General features: G+C 37.0%; 1 protein-coding gene across 4 annotated transcripts in view; it reads left to right on the forward strand.

Moving 5' to 3' along the window:
- LOC117435539 (oxysterol-binding protein-related protein 3-like) overlaps nt 1-20,767 on the forward strand; it is a 64,583-nt gene extending 43,816 nt beyond the window's left edge. For 2 of the 4 annotated variants that reach the window (XM_059011405.1, XM_034058816.3), the window contains 11 exons: nt 910-1,047; nt 4,963-5,038; nt 7,016-7,263; nt 10,526-10,663; nt 13,620-13,683; nt 14,108-14,186; nt 14,688-14,832; nt 15,151-15,295; nt 15,678-15,804; nt 18,895-19,017; nt 19,363-20,767. In XM_059011405.1, the coding sequence (XP_058867388.1) occupies nt 910-1,047; nt 4,963-5,038; nt 7,016-7,263; nt 10,526-10,663; nt 13,620-13,683; nt 14,108-14,186; nt 14,688-14,832; nt 15,151-15,295; nt 15,678-15,804; nt 18,895-19,017; nt 19,363-19,459 (1,380 nt within the window). In that variant the 3' untranslated portion in view covers nt 19,460-20,767. The remainder of the gene's footprint in view (nt 1-909; nt 1,048-4,962; nt 5,039-7,015; nt 7,264-10,525; nt 10,664-13,619; nt 13,684-14,107; nt 14,187-14,687; nt 14,833-15,150; nt 15,296-15,677; nt 15,805-18,894; nt 19,018-19,362) is intronic. The other 2 variants (XM_059011411.1, XM_059011430.1) reach the window with 1 other exon arrangement.
- Nucleotides 20,768-22,083: the final 1,316 nt, after the last annotated feature.

Genomic DNA, 22,083 nt, shown 5'->3' on the forward strand with positions numbered 1-22,083 from the left:
TCCCAAGTAGTTATAAACACCTTTTTTTAATGCAATGTGCATTTAATTAATGGTACAGTTTTTATTATGAGTGACGTCCAAAATATTAGCATAGCCCCTCCTTAATTACCATAAAACGACACCCACTGGCATGGCACTTTGCAGTGAGTTGTAAACCCATGTAATAACAGAGAAGTGTGTGTTTGTTTTCAGGAGTGATAGTGCTACAATCATAGCGTGCTTCCTTTTGTATTTGTTGTTAACACAGCCATTGTTGGACGTTGTTCATGACACAGAAGTGTACACTATTCTCAGGGTATGGGTGGTGTTTTAAATCAAAGCTGTGCACTTCAGACTTTAGTTCAAGGACAAATGTATTGTGTATGAAGCTACCCGATGATCTGTTTGGTGACTAACTGAATTTAGAAGCATTCTACCAACTGATAAGGTGGTATGCCTGTTTCAAATATGGAGATACATTGCCAATTGTTTGTTTGATTTACAGTGGGAACTGTAACTGTGTATGCGAAACTTCACTTCAGCATTGGTTATTTGTTCTGTTTCTTACTGCCCCTTCTACTTGGCCTGAATTTGTGCTGTCTTAGTTATGGAGCTGCTATCCTTTTTACCAGCTTTAAAAAATGTGGCAAACATAATGAAAAAAGAGAATATGACAAAATGTATTGTTGATGATGCTTTTTGGTACGTCTTTTAAAGCCTCTATATGTGCCTCCGTGTACATTGTCTTTATTAATAAAGCCTGTGCTTCTGACAGTACGTGTTTTAAGTAGGTGGTGACTTTGTGTTTTCTTTTTGGTACGTCTTTTAAAGCCTCTATATGTGCCTCCGTGTACATTGTCTTTATTAATAAAGCCTGTGCTTCTGACAGTACGTGTTTTAAGTAGGTGGTGACTTTGTGTTTTCTTTCAGAAGCAGGACTCGATAGATGGCAGCAGGCCTCTAGTTCACCAGGCCTCTAATGAAAGCAGGAATTCTATTACTGAGTCCCTCTCGGAGTTCTTCGATGCGCAGGAAGTGTTGCTGTCTGCAAGTTCTTCTGAGAATGAGGTCAGTACAAAATTAGCAAATCGCTTTTGCAAAATACAGTATCTAATCAGTTTAGCAATATTTGAATCACTGTTGTTTTGTATGAGTGAGATACCTACATGTGGCTAAGAGATAGTCATTGAATAAGCAGCACTGGGCTCAAGGTCGCTCTAGGTGACTTGTGTTTCATATCTTCCAGGTTCATTATATAAGCCTGTGAGGTTCCTAACATTTAACAATATTGTGTCTAGCCATCACAATGACATACCATTCAAATTGGCTAGCTTATTTGTATTTAAATTCATTTGTCAAGAAAAGTTATGCCAACACACATTTTAGCATTTATTTAAAACATCAGACAAGAAGTGGACTTTAATCATGATACAGTGAGTGACTCGCTGTGTAACCTTGTGCAAGTCTCTTTCCAGCTCCGCTGTTAAGATTAGTTAAGATATTCTATCTCCATTGTTTTTCCTCTGTAAATGAGGTTTCATTTATTGCAACAGTCCAATCTGCCTTCCATGTTTGGCGTTTTTTCCGAGACAGTAGAACAACTCTCCAGAGCACATACAACAGCAAGCAAACTGTGATATTCTAGGTCACTTCTGTACACTATGCACTACATGCGTTTCAGTTCCAAATTTAGAAAAAGACACGTTGGTGGAGTTCACATGCGTGTGTTAACCTTACTTGAGACAATTTGCTCGAGCCAAAGAGGAAATGTCCCTGTCCCTCTTGGGGTTTACATGGTCTTAGTTTATTGCACTCAGGAAGAGCAGCTGTTAACCCAACATCATGCAAATGAAGGGGAAAGGATATAGTACTCGTGCTGTTTTCACAGGTTTACATGCACAGAGAACAGTACTCGAGAAACCTCCATCATGGAATCCATGGTTGTCATGTTAAAATTAAACTGTGTACAGCTGTGGCTTGTGCCTTTTGTCTGGTTGTTTCATACTTTGTTTTACTGATCTGACCCAAATTGTTTTTCACATGTCATTGGTGGAGGTAGCATGTCAGACATGAATATAATTTCAACTAATTATCTCCCGTTTCATTATTTTGAAATAAACAATTACATAATGTTTATACATACCTGTGTAACCTTAGTTAGGAATACAACACAATGTAAAGTATTGAACAAGTGCATGACAGACCCACAAAAATATAGAGATATTATTATTATTATTATTATTATTATTATTATTATTATTATTATTATTATTAATAATAATAATAATAACAGCTGTCTGTATTACCATTACCATGAAACCAGCCATCAGCAAACCTGATTTTCCCGAGTTTTTGACCCACACGTGCATGCGCATCATCCCTTCACGAGTCAATAACACTGCATGTAAACTCCACCATTGAGAGCATTGAAGACAACAAAAACCTGTGCGCTGCAAAGGTTCAGTAGCCCTCTTCCCACCTAATTCATTGTCCTGGAGAAAGCATTTAGCTGAAAAAAACCCACAAATTGTTACAAAAAGTACACTTGTTACCAGAAACATCATTAATACAAATCACGCATACAACTGCCAATCTGCATCTTATTGTTTGATGCATATCGCCAGCTATGTGGCTTTAATGCCTGTTGGAGCACGAGAACATTGTACAGTGCCTTGCGAAAGTATTCGGCCCCCTTGAACTTTGCGACCTTTTGCCACATTTCAGGCTTCAAACATAAAGATATGAAACTGTAATTTTTTGTGAAGAATCAACAACAAGTGGGACACAATCATGAAGTGGAACGAAATTTATTGGATATTTCAAACTTTTTTAACAAATAAAAAACTGAAAAATTGGGCGTGCAAAATTATTCAGCCCCCTTAAGTTAATACTTTGTAGCGCCACCTTTTGCTGCGATTACAGCTGTAAGTCGCTTGGGGTATGTCTCTATCAGTTTTGCACATCGAGAGACTGAAATTTTTGCCCATTCCTCCTTGCAAAACAGCTCGAGCTCAGTAAGGTTGGATGGAGAGCATTTGTGAACAGCAGTTTTCAGTTATTTCCACAGATTCTCGATTGGATTCAGGTCTGGACTTTGACTTGGCCATTCTAACACCTGGATATGTTTATTTGTGAACCATTCCATTGTAGATTTTGCTTTATGTTTTGGATCATTGTCTTGTTGGAAGACAAATCTCCGTCCCAGTCTCAGGTCTTTTGCAGACTCCATCAGGTTTTCTTCCAGAATGGTCCTGTATTTGGCTCCATCCATCTTCCCATCAATTTTAACCATCTTCCCTGTCCCTGCTGAAGAAAAGCAGGCCCAAACCATGATGCTGCCACCACCATGTTTGACAGTGGGGATGGTGTGTTCAGGGTGATGAGCTGTGTTGCTTTTACGCCAAACATAACGTTTTGCATTGTTGCCAAAAAGTTCGATTTTGGTTTCATCTGACCAGAGCACCTTCTTCCACATGTTTGGTGTGTCTCCCAGGTGGCTTGTGGCAAACTGTAAACGACACTTTTTATGGATATCTTTAAGAAATGGCTTTCTTCTTGCCACTCTTCCATAAAGGCCAGATTTGTGCAGTATACGACTGATTGTTGTCCTATGGACAGAGTCTCCCACCTCAGCTGTAGATCTCTGCAGTTCATCCAGAGTGATCATGGGCCTCTTGGCTGCATCTCTGATCAGTCTTCTCCTTGTATGAGCTGAAAGTTTAGAGGGACGGCCAGGTCTTGGTAGATTTGCAGTGGTCTGATACTCCTTCCATTTCAATATTATCGCTTGCACAGTGCTCCTTGGGATGTTTAAAGCTTGGGAAATCTTTTTGTATCCAAATCCAGCTTTAAACTTCTCCACAACAGTATCTCGGACCTGCCTGGTGTGTTCCTTGTTCTTCATGATGCTCTCTGCGCTTTAAACGGACCTCTGAGACTATCACAGTGCAGGTGCATTTATACGGAGACTTGATTACACACAGGTGGATTCTATTTATCATCATTAGTCATTTAGGTCAACATTGGATCATTCAGAGATCCTCACTGAACTTCTGGAGAGAGTTTGCTGCACTGAAAGTAAAGGGGCTGAATAATTTTGCACGCCCAATTTTTCAGTTTTTTATTTGTTAAAAAAGTTTGAAATATCCAATAAATTTCGTTCCACTTCATTATTGTGTCCCACTTGTTGTTGATTCTTCACAAAAAATTACAGTTTCATATCTTTATGTTTGAAGCCTGAAATGTGGCAAAAGGTCGCAAAGTTCAAGGGGGCCGAATACTTTCGCAAGGCACTGTAACCTACAGAATTCCAAAACATTCCAAAAAATTCCAAAAAATGAAAATAAATCCTCTAGTATGCTGTTTATTAAATAGCAACCAAACAATAGATCTATGATTTCATGAAAATGAAAGAAAAGAAAATGTATAAAGAAATACGCATGAAATAAAGTTCAACATAACATATAACCCTAAGTGAGGTTTTGAGGTCACATCAAAATCTAATTCATGGTGACCTATGTTTAGGTTGAGCTAATACTTCTTTAGAACTTTTTGCCCAAATCTGTAACGTTGCTGAGACCAGTTGTTCTATTTAGCTTTCTTTGAATACACTAACCCTTTTCGCTGTACTGACATCTAATATTTTGGGCTATTAAAGAGAGTATATCTTGGCAAAATAAACTTATTTTAAAAATAGCTTTCCCATAAGTAATATATCTGAATTCAGAAAATGATGGCAAGTTATTTTTTTATTCTAGAAATACTCATTTAATTTCACATGCTACTCCACACATAATACACACAATGTTAACAGACTCCTATAAGACTGCATCAACTACAAGGTGTATAATTAGATGATACTAAAATAAGTGTATTGTTGCTTCTGTCTGTCGTGTAAAGGATGTTGCCTGGGTATTGAGATCAGGAGCCCCATATCACTAATTATGTACATTTATTAGTCACGTCTTTCCTGTTCTATTCCAGGCTTCAGATGATGAGTCATACATCAGCGACATAAGTGACAACATTTCAGTGGACAATTTGAGCAACGAGGTTGAAAGTGAGTGTAAGAAGAAAAACAAAATACTAGATGTTACATGAATGACAGAGTGTGAGCATGAGCCTCACTTTTCTTTTGAACAGCTTTGGATTTTCACACGGTTGTCACGTCAATACTTAAGTCGAGTGAACATAGTTGGTTGATGATTCTGTCAAAGGGTAATTAGCTTCATGGTTTAATCGGCTAAAGTCTGCTGCCAGAAATACAGTTTTCATTGTGGCATTCATGCACCCATCAGTAAAAAAAAAAAAAGACTATTCAGCAGTTGAGTCCCACAATTTCAAATTTAAGTCTTTATATTAATTGATGGTGTTGTGTTATTAGGGAGTTAACTGAGTAATAAGGAATGAATAATTAAAAAGGTCACATTGGCATGTCTGTAAAATGCTATAAAACTACAAGCATCCTGCACCTTGTTTACCAACGAGCTTGTGTTCTGGGATTTAATACTGGGATTTTAATGTTGTTTGGAGACTCCTCTTGAACACATACACTAGGAGTAGTGGCTGGTATTTTGGCATGTTGAGGGTTTACGTTACTTGGATGGAAAATTATTTAGGTGGTGGGGAGGGCATCCAAATTGGGCCAATGTAGTATTTGCATGTAACAAATGGTAACATTTGTCCTATAGTCATTTTATTATTACTGGACCTTTTTTTTAATTATTTTTAACAATGTGTCAATCAGCAGCATCCCATCCTTATTACAAGAAACAATGCCAAGGCGTTTCTTTCATCTTTCGTGTCTTTTTACACTGATCTGAGTAATATAACCAACTTTCACATTTCAAAGAGCAGTGGAAATAAGACTGGACCAGAAATCTCCCCTCCCACACCAATGAGAACATCAGAACGTACGTCCCTTTATCAAATCGCATCTAAGAGTCTCTCGCACAGAAGGAAATGAAGCTTTGTGTAACATAAAGGACAAATCCATCTGGGCCATGATAATAGACAGGAAAAGCATCCGTTTATAGAGCACCACTACAAAGGCAAAGATGGGAGATACCGCTACATTTATTTACTGCACTGTTATGAGACACGATTCTGGAATTGCTTTATATTTTGCTGAGGTCTAATACAGAAAGTTGATTCTTATTTCAATATGTTTTTTACTTGATATTTTCTGCATGAAGATGCTTTCACCTGAGTTTAGGAGGAGTTCTGTTCTTATCTGCTATCTGTAACCCAGGCTAGGTGAGCCAAAGTAAAACATAAAAACAATATTTGATTAATTGCAATACAAATCAGTCCGAATGATTGGCAACAACGTAAAAAGTTCCAGTGAATGCACGGTTTCTGTCAGCATTCGACCTGTGAGATATTTTGTGATGAAGACCACTACTTAGGCCATGCTTCAATAGATAGATCTACAGTAAACATGCAGTGGTGCTATTTTGACGTAGTTGAATTTCCAACTGATATAAACTTGACAGATCTGCTTTTAAATCACGCAAGATGCTGTATGTATAAAGAAGGATGAGCTCTGTACAAATTACTGCAGCTTTCCTCCTCTGAAAGTCAGGAAAACAAACAGGGAACAAAACTTTACCACTTCACAATTTAAAGAGCCAGGATCACATCCATATAAGATATACCAATACCTGTAAGATGTGTTGGACCTCGCTGTGCTGTTTCCTATCTTGTCAGATCACTTAAAATAACTTTCAGAATGAACTGCTAGGGAAACTCTGATCTGTCCCAAAGCTTGGTGGTATGAATGATTTCTGTTGCAGTGAGCGGTTAGGTCTTGATTCCTGCAGTCTTTTGAAAACGAGTCGGTGTAATTTGATGGTTGGGTCTCTTCGAAACGAGAGAACACCACAAACAAGTTTTTCAGATAACTGTTTATAATTGAAAAATAATGCACATACAGCACTATGAAGTTTAAAGTCTGATACTGGATCTTTAAGAAAGTCACATGAAATGTTGTTGTTGTTGTTGTTGTAAGCGTCCCCTGGTCTTGTCCTTTGTTCAGGTTGTGTTCAGAATGGATCCCCTCAGCCGTTCCGGAGGCGCTTCTGCTTGCCTGCTCCAGGCCCCGACACCAGTAATATCAGCCTGTGGAACATCCTGAGGAACAACATCGGAAAAGACCTGTCCAAGGTGGCCATGCCTGTCCAGCTGAATGAACCCCTGAACACCTTGCAGCGTCTGTGTGAGGAGCTGGAGTACAGCGAGCTGCTGGACACGGCTGCAGAGACACAGGATCCATTCCAGCGCATGGCAAGAGCTTTATTTATTTAATACTTTCTCTCAAAATCCACCCTCTCGTTCATGAGTGGCATCCTGGAGGCACAGCAGCCATACACAATCCAGTTTCATCTTTAGAACATTAGATACACATACAGCTATAGCCAAAAGTTTTTCATCACCCTAGAATTTTAAGATTCAGATGTTAAAATATATATATATATATATATATATATATATATATATATATATATATATATATATATATATCTATACAGTACTGTGCAAAAGTTTTAGGCAGGTGTGAAAAAATGCTGTAAAGTAAGAATGCTTTCAAAAATAGACATGTTAATAGTTTATATTTATCAATTAACAAAATGCAAAGTGAGTGAACAGAAGAAAAATCTACATCAAATCAATATTTGGTGTGACCACCCTTTGCCTTCAAAACAGCATCAATTCTTCTAGGTACACTTGCACAAAGTCAGGGATTTTGTAGGCATATAGTCATGTGTATGATTAAACAATTATACCAAACAAGTGCTAACACTTGCACACAGTTTTTCAAGGAACTCGGCAGGTAGGTTGGCCCAAACATCTTGGAGAACTAACCACAGTTCTTCAGTGGATTTAGGCAGCCTCGGTTGCTTCTCTCTCTTCATATAATCCCAGACAGACTCGATGATGTTGAGATCAGGGCTCTGTGGGGGCCATACCATCACTTCCAGGACTCCTTGTTCTTCTTTACGCTGTAGATAGTTCTTAATGACTTTCGCTGTATGTTTGGGGTCGTTGTCATGCTGCAGAATAAATTTGGGGCCAATCAGATGCCTCCCTGATGGTATTGCATGATGGATAAGTATCTGGCTGTACTTCTCAGCATTGAGGAGACCATTAATTCTGACCAAATCCCCAACTCCATTTGCAGAAATGCAGCCCCAAACTTGCAAGGAACCTCCACCATGCTTCACTGTTGCCTGCAGACACTCATTCGTGTACTGCTCTCCAGCCCTTCGGCGAACAAACTGCCTTCTGCTACAGCCAAATATTTCAAATTTTGACTCATCAGTCCAGAGCACCTGCTGCCAATTTTCTGCACCCCAGTTCCTGTGTTTTCGTGCATAGTTGAGTCGCTTGGCCTTGTTTCCACGTCGGAGGTATGGCTTTTTGGCCGCAAGTCTTCCATGAAGGCCACTTCTGACCAGACTTCTCCGGACAAGTAGGGTCCCACTGTTTTCTGCCAATTCTGAGCTGATGGCACTGCTGGACATCTTCCGATTGCGAAGGGAACTAAGCATGATGTGTCTTTCATCTGCTGCAGTAAGTTTCCTTGGCTGACCACTGCGTCTACGGTCCTCAACGTTGCCCGTTTCTTTGTGCTTCTTCAAAAGAGCTTGGACAGCACATCTGGAAACCCATGTCTGCCTTGAAATTTCTGCCTGGGAGAGACCTTGCTGATGCAGTTTAACTACCTTGTGTCTTGTTGCTGTGCTCAGTCTTGCCATGGTGTATGACTTTTGACAGTAAACTGTCTTCAGCAACCTCACCTTGTTAGCGGAGTTTGGCTGTTCTTCACCCAGTTTTATTCCTCCTACACAGCTGTTTGTTTCAGTTAATGATTGTGTTTCAACCTACATATTGAATTGATGATCATTAGCACCTGTTTGGTATAATTGTTTAATCATACACCTACAATATGCCTACAAAATCCCTAACTTTGTGCAAGTGTACCTAGAAGAATTGATGCTGTTTTGAAGGCAAAGGGTGGTCACACCAAATATGGATTTGATTTATATTTTTCTTCTGTTCACTCACTTTGCATTTAGTTAATTGATAAATATAATCTATTAACATGTCTATTTTTGAAAGCATTCTTACTTTACAGCATTTTTTCACACCTGCCTAAAACTTTTGCACAGTACTGTATATATATATATATATATATATATATATATATATATATATATATATATATATATAAAAATAAAAATAAAATAAAATTATATATATATATAGAGAGAGAGAGATATTTGAACATCATTTTCTATTTAACATCATGTACTCAAAAAAAAATGTCATAGCTGTATACTCAGAAATGTAAAAGCAACAAGTCAAGCACACAAGTGGTTGTAATAGAGGGATTGCACTATTGTAAAAAAAAAATAAAAAAAACAAAACAAAAAACATGGAAAGAAAATGAATCTCCTGCCTTTGTGATGATCTGTTCTAACCTGCCACATGATCATAGCAGCATCTAAATACAACGAGATGGAAAATGTGTGGAAGCTGAAAACTGGTTAAAGTGTGTAATTCTTATTTTTTAAATTTTTTAAAATAGACATTTAATTTTCAATGTGTGTTCTTAATATGTATCCAGAAATTTAAATAATGTATGTTTCTAAGTTAGGAAAAAATCTTGGGGAGTCTGTTGATATATTTAATTGTGTTAGGTGTAGATCCAGTGTATCTGCAAATCCCCCTGACCTGAGCAGCCCATGTATTCACTGCATCAGATTTTAAAATGTGTTGGGGCTGGGAGTGAGGAAAAGAAAACAAGAAGAGATTTTATTATTCTAAAGCCATAATAGTGCATTACCCTTAAGACGAGATCAATTAATTATCTAAGGGGATAAAAAACTATTTTTGCCATTGTTGCCATTGTTATGTTGAGTTTGTCAGATGAAAGCTGACTTGCCCATCCCTCGTTTTAGTGCATTTCTATATTTTGTCCACATTTTCAAAAACAAGTCTGATTTACAGTTTACACGCCCTCCAGTCCCAGTGGAAAGCCCTGTTGTGTTGATATTGAGAACCTGCAAAATGATATTTTGAGATGTTAAGAATCACTTGCTGATGCCTCAATGTGGGGGATTTTCCTTGGTGCTAATAGATTTTTGTATCACACTATTCTGCTTGCAGTTGTCACTTTAGAATGGCTTTTTAGCTCACGGCTGTACAAAGCAGCTCACCATGATGGTGTTACTGTATAATGGAAGCTGTTGTGAATGAAGCTGGTTGGTTTTGGGTCCTGGCTATGATACCCTGCGGAGGATGCATATCCCAGGAGGCAGGGAAATGTTGGAGGTGGCCATGAATGTCACGCAAATATAGTTTTATTAACATACTTGCAAAAAAGCTCTTGTGGTGGTGTTTCAAATGTGCAGTAACTAGTATTCTGTTTTTTAAACGAACATATACACCCCTACTGTACGTCCAATCAACAGACTTTTCTATATCATAAAAGTGACTTCTATATAAATCTGTGTGTGTGTTTTTTTTTTATTTATCTCCCCAGGTATATATAGCTACCTTTGCAATATCTGGCTATGCCTCCAGTTACTACCGAGCTGGGAGTAAACCATTTAACCCCGTGCTTGGAGAGACGTATGAATGTGACAGGAAAGATAAAGGCTTCAGGTTCATTGCAGAACAGGTACTGTTTTCTTTTTCTTTTTTTTCTCCACTTTATTCAAGACTATGGGTCATATTTTCAAAATGTTCCCTCCAGTCTTTTAAAATAAAAAAAATAATAAAAAGAATGGCTAAGCTGTAACCAAACAACTAAATATGCAAGTAAAGGTCTCTTCAACTTTTAATTCTCACAGTTTCTTTTTTCAGTAAATGCTTAGAATATTTTCCCCTATGCTTGTTTTGAATCACATCAAATTACAATAAAAAAAAAGACTCTGTTTAAAGAATATAAATAGCAATGGTATTAAATACCCTATCATCTCAAAACAACTTTCCAAACTTGGTTTTACTTTTGAAGGACAACGTTCTTGTATCATGTCATTTTTTTGATTGACGTATTTAATCTCAGTGTGGAGTAGTGGTTAGGGCTCTGGACTCTTGATTGGAGGGTCGTGGGACACTGCTGCTGTACCCTTGATAATAATAATAAAAATGATAATAATTATGTATTGCTCTTTCCTGGTTTGGTTTGTTGAATAGGTTTAAATCACAAACGCTATTATTTGCTTCAAAGGTCAAGTGGTAATTGAAAACAAATTGCTTTGTAAATCTCATTATTACAATTCAGCTAAGCATGTGTTGGTGTTCCTGTTAAATATTTGTATCGGTTCTAATTAAACGTCCTTTGATTTCTCAAAAGTTTGGCTGTGGTTTTAAATGCAAAAGTCAGGCAAGTTTGTGGCTGTGGTGACCTTTATCTGTATTATGAATATAAAAAGATAGCAGCCAGAAGCAGTTCACCTGAGGAAAGCTGTAACATGAGGACAGTTTGCAAGCAAAAGAGTGTACAGTAGAGCAGGATTGGCATGTGATCCAAACACAACACAAGTGATGTTTCAATAGCAAGAAAAATACTGTAATCCAAGATTGCTTATTAATGACTTTATTGATGTATTATTGCACGGTATACAGCCAGGATGCATCACTGGTACATAGACAGGTATTTAGAGAGATGACGATTTTAATCTGCGAGTGGTGAAAAAACAGGCAAATAAAACCCCAGCTATCATGCATAATACATGACCTAGCCACATGTTAATCACATCCCAATGAGAATGTCACTGCTGCTGGCTTGCCTGTCCTCCAGGAAGGCTTTGACTACTTTAAGGTCATTTCACCCCAGAAGTCTTTGGGGTCAAAGCATCTTCTTGGCATGGCACTTACTTACAGCTTGTTGGTTGCTGCCATCTTGTTTGTTGCTGACAGGAAGAAGGGGGTGGGGGCCCCCAAAGGGTGAGGACAATTGCACTACAGGTGAAATGACGCAGGAAGAGCAAGACAAGCATGTTATGAGAACAGAGATGTCTTTCGCCTAAAGTACAGTAGCACCAGATATCATGTTTAAAAAAATAAATAAATAAATACATTTTTTAGGAGGTAAGTTAGGTATATATCTATACAAGGAACCTTGTTTTTTTCAGAATTGAATCTAACTAGAGTTAGTTATAAAACTGCTGAGCCAAGAATCATTGTGAGAATGATTCCTGTATATCTCAGAGTGGCTTCTGAGGAAATGAAAAACCCAGCGCAAGCGCGCTTAGTGGTGCACTGACAGTGCCTAGCCAATCAAAGCTGAGTAGGCTGGGGAATCTGCTATCCAATCAGGGCCAGGCAACAATCCCTTTAAGAGTCAGAATGCGCTTGCGTCGCCGCAAGGCTCTGATTTTGAATGTAAAAGTGGCGATCATGTCGAGCGACAGTAGCACAGAACAGCGCAAGTCAGAACAGCAAGTGGTAGGTCACCGAGAGAATATGTGAACCATGCTTCACGACACAGGAGATTGCTATATTAATAGAAGAGGTAGAGGCACATAGGGCAATCATTTATTCTTTATAATAATTATACAAGGTACATTATTTCATGGCATTGACATTACTACATGTAAAGTGTAAAATACCTCCTACTCTCCCTGATCTGTCTACCAGTAGCAGCAGCTGATTCATTTTCTAGTGGGACATGAGGTGCCGCATCACGTTCCATCTGAGCTTGTAATGGACTAGAGCTTCACTATAACCAGGGCTTTAATTCTCATGGAATATTTCCCGGAGCCCAGCCAAGCCCAATATTTCCCAAAGCTTTGATATTCAGGGCATTTGTCAAGTTTACACAGAAGTTAACTCGTTTACAGTTGCACATGATACACACACACACACACATACAGCACAAGCAACAGCCAGGGAAAGGAAGGACAGACATACACATACAAAAGTGGCGCTCCTGGTATGCTGCTTTCAATATACTGTATGTAAATATTTTCACTTGTAATAATTGCCATGAAAATGAATTGCTACAGTCCTCGAGAAAATAAATGTATTACTCCATTGTATCTGCATTTTTTTTTTTTATTCATATATTTGTTTATTATTATTTTATGAATAATATTGTTAGTTTCTTAGGTTTTGTCGTTTTTTCATCTTTAGGTTCTTTTTTCTTTTCTTTTACTTCTTTCTTTGATTTCCTCTTTCTATGTCAGTCTAAGCGCACCCAGTTGCTACTTAGGACTACTTTGCTTTTTGCAGTGTGTTCAATTGTTAAAGTTCCTGATTACGCCACTAAATAAACCTGGTTTCAGAGGGTCTTAACACAGTGCTTAATTGTCTTTTTGGGACCCCATTGCGCTGTTATCAGAATCGTTTCAGTGAAAATGTTAATGATACCATGCCCCGAAATTTATGCCAACCCGTGGCGATGGGGCAGGCGCTATATAATGGTGCAAGACATGTCTTAAGAATACCATTTCAGCGCAGTAGAGTTTTTTTACGTCTTCACTCCATTTATGCGCCACAGGCAAGCGCTGTGCCTGCTTGCACTCACGTTGGCGCTGTGATCAGCTTACAGCCCTTGGTTTCTTAGTTAAGGTACCTGTATTAAACCCTCTTTTATTTAAGGTGTTTGTTTATTTTTGTATATATTTTAGGTCAGCCATCACCCACCAATATCTGCTTGCCACACTGAATCCAAAAACTTTGTCTTTTGGCAAGGTAAGTATTTATAATATTTGCTGTAGAATCTTTGAAGGGTTTTAATAATACTTGCCATGCTTTTTTCAAACGTATAACAAACACAAGGTCTTCTTTCAAACAAACTCTGGGCAAAAGCACGGCATTGAAAACTTGCTGGGGCTTTGGTCCACAGGGCTGTTACATTCATCATGATTTGCTGACTACCCCCACTGTCTATACAATAAATTGCAACAAAAATTTGCTTACTTGAGAGATTGATGAGTACTTAAGAAGTCTTTCGTTCTCTATTGGGTCAAATGGATTTTCAAACGAAAAGACAGAAATTATGTACAATAGTAAATATTACGTTCTCATAGAATAATTCTCATTTTATGGAATAAACTGGCAATTGGCAGGGTGTATGTAAAGGACTTTCTTTACAGATTAAAACTTTCTATTTCAGATATGAGATGGAAAAATAAATTCTGGGGAAAGTCCATGGAAATCGTCCCGGTTGGAACAACACATGTGATACTGCCCAAGTAAGTTAAAAACTTCAGAGATTACTTTTTTGGGTTGTTTTTTTGGTCTGGCTGATCTACATCAGTTTTGTTGTGCTATCACTGCCTACTTTTTGTAAAATTTAAAGGTTTTGTTTTGTAAAATGGTGTATATATTAAATATATAAGATGAGATGTGGAGCTGTGCATATTGTCAACAGCATTTCAAGAGAAAAGATACATTGGGGGCAATTCAACCAATTTAAAGAGTGACAAATCTAAATACCAAATCATTTTTAAAAAGGACATTTTGAAAAAACAATATAACAATAAACCCTTAATAGACCCGAATATCTCTGCTTAAATTCTTTCATTTCTATAAATACTTATTTCTGTAAAGTCATTTTGAAGACAGCTGCTTTACTTTTAAGAAGAAATTATACATACTGTATTTTGGGTTATGTCTAAAGTTTGTTAAAATCATTTTGACAGTGATAGCTGTATCAAATGTTCTGCTGCTGATACCTGTCCGTTGATTTCTAGGTTTGGAGACCACTATGAGTGGAATAAGATCACGTCCTGTATACACAACATCCTGAGTGGCCAGAGGTGGATAGAGCACTATGGAGAGCTTTCTATCAAAAATTCAAACAGTGACATCTGTCAATGCAAAGTGACATTTATCAAGGTACAGGTTTATAGTTACTACCAGTGTTTAGTTGTCTTGGCGACAGTAATTTAACTGTCAAATCCTGAAACATGAGATCACTTAATATTAGTATTGTTGTCGCTTGCTTTGTGGTGATCTTCAGAGTGCTCCAAAGCCTGCTCTGCTGGTGGAGATTACTCTAAATATTATTCTAAAATATGAATGCATACAATAACTCCTATTTTAGAAATGTGTTTTTATATATAATTAGTTATATTATTATTACTGTATAATAAAACACTTTTTCGAAAGTGTTCTCTTTTTAATGCCAACTTTTTTAAAATGTAATTTTTTAAGGTAAAGTACTGGAACTCGGATGTGAATGGCGTTGAAGGGACAATAACGGATCGTAATGGGAAGGTAGTGCAGCGATTGTTTGGAAAATGGAACGAAGGCGTGTACTGTGGGGTGCCACCTTCAGCCAATTGTGTTTGGAGACCAAGTACGTAAAAGCAGGGCTTGGGTGCATTGGTGTCTGCTTTTCCTAAAAGGAAGAGCTGAACATATTTTTCATAACTAGAAATAAAACAGCAGAACTCTGGCTAACTTTATTCAGATACATTTTCTTTAAAAACATGTACAAACTGTTCTGGAGCAAACGCTTATTAAATCTGACGTGGAGTGTTTTTATTCAGTTAGGCTGTGTTTGTTTTAAATCTCACTCCTCTCAAAGTGCTGAGTGCCATAAGACATTTAAATAATGTATGTGTTTTACAAATTGAAAAATAAAAGGATGCATACGAGTCAGTCCTATACCTACAGTACTGCTGTAGATATCAATTGATTCTATCATAGCAAGTCAATAATGAATTATTTTTATTCAGATCCCATGCCTAATGACTTTGAACAGTACTATGGATTCACCAAGTTTGCACTGGAATTAAATGAACTGGATCCTGTAACAAAGCTGCTGCTGCCACCAACTGACACCAGATTCAGGCAAGACCAAAGGTGAGACCGAGCGTTTTCTAGGCCTTGGAAGTTCCACAGGAAACGTAATGGTGATTTATTTGTTTCTGCAGTGTTAAGAAAAAAACACATTATCTACATCTAAAAATAGAACCACAGCCCACTACTGAAATTATTGATCAGTTCTTCTGTTTCACCACTGGATGTCACTCATGGTTTCAGTTTGTTTGTGTGTGTGTGTGTTTTACTTTGAACACTGATAGAGAAGTACATAATGCCTTCCACATGATTGAGTAATTTGTCATATTTTGTATCAACAAAGTTACACATCTCCTGGTTGGTGACAATATTGATTTATTCGAGGTTATATGAAGTTATAAATGGCTTGGATAAATTAAGTGCTGTGATTGGCTGAACAAGATCACATGACCGTGCAGTTACCGCATGGCTATGACATCATAGACCAACTTACTTACCTGATCTATTAATATTACTACACCTTAGTAATAATAATTATCTAAGCAGTGTTTCTGTAGGTAAAAATGTCAACATACAACTGAAACAGCATTTAAATTATTAAACAATCTTCTTTTTTTCATCTCTGTCACTAACAATTACAGTAAAATTGGCAAATATACTGTGGTATTTATTTAGTCAGAGAACAGAACAAAGAAAACTCAGAGGTAAGCAGTAGCAGTAACACTATTCAAAAGCCATCTGAGAAATCACCACACCAAGTCTCATTCAGCATGTAATATATATGCAGCAGCGCATCTACTTATTAAACTAAATATCACTTTATAAAACTGACTAGTGAGTATGCAATTTTTAAATTCAACACAACAGATACATCTCACCACTACCCTCCGATTTCAGAAACATGTTTAAAAAAAAATTAAAATCTCTCCTGCTGTCTTCTGACACAACCGTTGGACCTTTAAACAAGGCCGGGTTCGGCATATAATTCTATTGTGCTCGCCGCGGACGGGAAGGACTGCGGCACTGCGCAAACTGACACGGAAGTCGTTTAGTGCTGGTTTACAATCCAGGGAAATTATTCCGGTTACCGACATCGGTGTGAAAACAGCCTCAGAAATTACTTGTCAGCTTCTCTTGAAGGCCGCAAAACCCAGAGTAGGATAATTTTCTACACACACACACACAAAAAAAAAACACTCGGAATCTCCTCGCTTGATGTCAAGTGCCAGTGCAGTGTTTGGCTGGTCCGTGAATCCTCCCTCAGATGTGGGAAATCAGTCTGCTTTCAATTCACAAATACCATTTTATGTCAAAAAAAAATTACTATAAATGGGAATGTTCTATGTAATGTTTATGGCAAATAAAAAAGTACAAAATATATTTATTCAGGGACTCTTTTTTTTCACTGGAAGGATACATAATACATGTCACATTTTTTCCTTAAAGCTAGTTTGTGTATTTTCCAAAAAAAAAAGTAGCTATTTTATAAGCGAAATAACCAACTCCAGGGTGTGTGTGGTAAGACAGTTCTTATCGCACTTCCTGGGTGGTTGAAGGCCTGCGGCCTCGTGCCTCACAACGCAACCAGGGCGTGCGGTAAGAACGATCTTACCGCACACCCCGTCATGGGTTATTTCTTACATAAACCATCAATAAGGGTTGGGATGCTGTATTAACTATGTAACAAATCACAAGCCTCATCTCCAGCTTTGTGTGGTTGACAGTTCTAATGTGTGCTTGCAATCTGTCAACCAATCCCTATTGCTTTGGGAAGCGTTGCATATTTTACAAGTTACAAAGCAAGAAAAGGGCTTGTAACCAGGAGGTCCCCGGTTCGAATCCCACCTCAGCCACTGACTCATTGTGTGACCCTGAGCAAGTCACTTCACCTCCTTGTGCTCCGTCTTTCAGGTGAGACGTAGTTGTAAGTGACTCTGCAGCTGATGCATAGATCACACACCCTAGTCTCTGTAAGTCGCCTTGGATAAAGGCGTATGCTAAATAAACACATAATAATAATAAATAAACACATAATAAAAAGCAAGGCGGTTTGTTGTTTGTAGAATGAAATGCACTTTACACACAAAGTTCTGATAAAAAAACTAAACGAAAAAAAAACTCCTCACCCATGCAAGCACGTGCAATGTTCAAAGTGTAATTTTACAGCTTAGTTGCATGTGGTGTTTGCTACAGTATTTCATTGTTTATTTGGTGAGTTTGACAACATAAAGCTCTACACAAATTTGACGTGAACCACTCAAAACTACTAATAGTTCTTGTACCAGTCATTGAATACCTGTTACCACCAACATACTTTGGACCTAATTTATCCAGTTTATTTATTGAGAAACTTTGTATATATTTTATTGGGGGACTTGTGCTTCAACACTGATGTGTTACAGAAATGTTAAACTCAAGTTTATCCTGGCATGCTTTACATCCTAATAATATAACATGCAATGCAATGGGCTGGATCAAAATATTCTAGTCTTTCTTGGACCATATAGACAGTCTGGGAGCATTGCAGAACACCTTGGGGTGTATATGTTTATTTAGAATAAAGTCATTTGCGGCACTATAATGCTTGCCTCTATACATTTTTTAATATTTCAATTCCACTATTGAGGGAAGAGAGACAGACGTAGCAATGATTCCAGCACGAATCTGATTTGGCAAGAAATTCAAGAAATGTAGGGTTTCAAAACACTGGAAAAAATGATGACTATGGGGGTGGAAGTAGAGAAAGGCTTCTTTGTTGTTGCCACACACGGAAAAGCATAACATTTTACTGGCAACTAAACCTGGTGACCATTAACCACATGCTATAAAGTCTGATTGGAATCAGCCCTGACCTCCTCCAGGGTGAAAATGAAATGTCTTGAGTTTGAAATGGTAATTTTGCACCAATATTGTGATTAAAAGTAACAAAAAAATAAACAAAATTCCTGTATGGTAGCTTCCAAGATATTTAATACCAGTTAGTCAGAAGACAATTTACCAAATGCTGGCCTTGTTTCTGATAAACATTACTGGAAATGTTTTTTTTGTTTTTTTGTTTTTTGTAACCTTGTACCAGAGGTTAGGTGAAAGGATATGTACTGTACACATCTGTTTTATAGAATTGTTTTGTTTTTTTTATCCTCTTGTTTGAAGGCTACTTGAGGAAGGGAATGTAGAATTAGCAGAAGAGCAGAAACAAAGAATTGAACACCTTCAGAGAGAGCGGAGGAGAGTTCTGGAGGAAAACAATATGACCCATCAACCTCGTTTCTTCAGGTATTAAACAGCTCTGCCTTTTCAAACACAGCCTTGCTATAATACTTCAGTATATGGCAAATGGAATGAAAATGACTATTTGGTATTTTAAAATGCATCTGTATGTTTTGTGGACTTGTTATACTGTATTTAGGGAAAACCACATTTTTTCTGAACTTCTAACAATAAAAAATTGGGAGCTCAGATATTTTTAGAGGATTATTCTACATTAACCATTTTCTTTCCGTTTAAGTCACGGAAGGCAGGTAGGAGTAAGATTTAAAGGAAGTTTAGCATTATATCTTTTCTTTTTAAATCTACTTTTGATGTGCAAAACTGATTCTTTTTTGTACTATTTTGTGACAGAAAATCAAGTGGAGATACTTGGGTCAGTAAACAAACCTACTGGGATCTGAGAAAAGACCCTGGCTTTGCCAATCTTGACAACTCTGTACTTTGGTGAATCGGACATTACGAAGATCTGTGTATCATTTCCAAGATGCTGTTATGTTATGGTGACATTAATGTATGTGTGTATATATATATATATATATATATATATATATATATATACACACACACACAGCCATGGCCAAACAGTTTTGCATCACCCTATAGAGTAACTCATTTTGCTTCATAAAGTCAAATGAAACCTGCTGAATAATGTTATGTTAACATATTGAATTACATACCGCTTTGTAGCTTTCCATATACCATACTTAACGAAAAACTAACAGATAAATGTGATATTTCAAAATCTAATAAAATACCGTACTACTAATTATGGCATTCATTTTGTAGTTTCTTTGATTACATGATGTTAAATAAAAGAAAATTAAATTGTTAATTTCATACAGTTTCATATAGTTGTGTTTTTTTTTTATTCATATTATTATTATTATTATGTCTCAATCCTAAAATACTAGGTGATGCAAAAATGTTAGCCATATATATATATATATATATATATATATATATATATATATATATATATATATATATATATTCTCTTGCTTTTATAAATGCGTCTTGCTGCAATTCATAGAGCTAAAATGCCTTAATATATGGCTGGTTTCACAGACCCTGATTTAACACTTATCCTAAAGTAACGTTAAGGTAGTCCAGGGTTCGAGCTAATCAGGGTCTGTGAAACCAGCCAATAGAGTGCTTACAATAATAATAAAAGATATGTTTTAACCTTTATTTTTTATGTCAAGTTTTCAATGTAGAAGAAATATGCAAATGTATTATATATCTGTTTCTTTTTTGTGTTTACCATCATATGCACAAATAGACTAATTACACCTCCTGAACTACACACTGCTTCCATAATCGATTTATACAGAGGTACGCATTTCCTTAACATGTAATCAATCATAAGGCTTGCTACATAAAATCACTGTCTTAACTCGCTGACATTTTCTACCTCCTAAGATAAAAAGCATACTTCACTTTGTATATCATACCTTGCCAGCTGCCTTACAGGTTCAATATATTAAGTTTTATATCACCCCTGATTTAACTCTTTTAAAATGTGCATTTGTTATCTAATAGATTAAGATCTCTGTATTCTGTTCACACTATACTTCAGTCAGAGACTTGAAAAGTATTTATGACATGCCTCGTTCAGTGAGAATAGAAAAATAATGGATTTAATATCTGGGATTACAGAATGAAGCTTCCAGGGTGTGTGGGATTAGAAAGTGCTGACTTTAAATTTCAAGGGTTGTGTAATCAGATCTCTAATAAACTCATCTTTGTCAACTCACAAGGGGTTTTCCAGTCTTTTGTGTGTGTGAGATATTATTATTATTATTATTATTATTATTTATTTCTTAGCAGACGCCCTTATCCAGGGCGACTTACAATTGTTACAAGGTATCACATTATACATTATTTCACATTATACAGATATCACATTATTTTTACATACAATTACCCATTTATACAGTTGGGTTTTTACTGGAGCAATCTAGGTAAAGTACCTTGCTCAAGAGTACAACAGCAGGGTCCCCCACTGGGGATTGAACCCACGACCCTCCGGTCAAGAGTCCAGAGCCCTAACCACTACTCCACACTGCTGCCCTATGGATATGGATTAGTGTTTTAACCTCAACAAACTAAGAATCTCTGCAATGCAACTTGAACCTCTTCTGCAATGTGCACAAAGTCCATGCACTTAAATGAATTACTATGGGCCTTACACGGTGCCATATATGCATTTAGGTTGGTAGGGTTTGAATACGGCTCTGGGTTTACATCAGAAATTGACATTGGTTCTATTTGTTTGTGTGGGGTTATCTAGTGCTGTACATTCAACAAAAGTAAGAACTGAATCTTTTTCAGTTCCTGTTGTTCAGAAACACATGTTCAGTGTAATTCTGGATAAAAATCTGCCAATGGTTATGATGCAATCTCAGGATGTTTAAATCCCCAAATAGTTATTGGTGAGTGATTCACACAGTAATGTGAACAATCTATTACTTCCTGTCCATCACATTTGAGTGCCTTAGCATTTCCAATTAGAAGGGAATGCTTGATATGGCTGGATTGATTCCAGCCCTGATTTTGTGCTATTTTAATTCTCTCAAGAAAATCATGAACAGTGTTTAAATCAGTTAAATATAGAGCTTGTGTAACACCCTGAGTAGCAAGAATATCTGCATTATTCTATTAACACTAAACACAGGACACTGTTAATATTTCAATGAAAACCATGTGCTTCTAGTTTAATTGTAGCATGTGTTTTACATTAAAAAAGGAATGGCAGTACATTTAACTGTGTTAATTAAATATAAGAGTATGTCTATGTTGTCAAGCAAAACACACTTGTGATTGCTATGCTCGGTGTGTTCAAGGTGGAGTGATCATTGCCTTTTACAACAGTCTCGTAAACAAAATATGATGACCAGCTCTAAGTAAGTCAGATGATAACAGTACATTATCTGTTTAGAAAGATGAAGCCCAGTATTTTATTCAGAACTAGGAACAGAAGCATTCTATGTTTCTTTGCAATATGAATACATTCACGTCTTCTATAATGCCCTAAAACATATGTAGTACATAACAATAACAGCACAACTTTAT

The sequence above is a fragment of the Acipenser ruthenus genome, chromosome 3 (assembly GCF_902713425.1).
Source record: "Acipenser ruthenus chromosome 3, fAciRut3.2 maternal haplotype, whole genome shotgun sequence".
Taxonomy (NCBI): Eukaryota; Metazoa; Chordata; class Actinopteri; order Acipenseriformes; family Acipenseridae; genus Acipenser; species Acipenser ruthenus.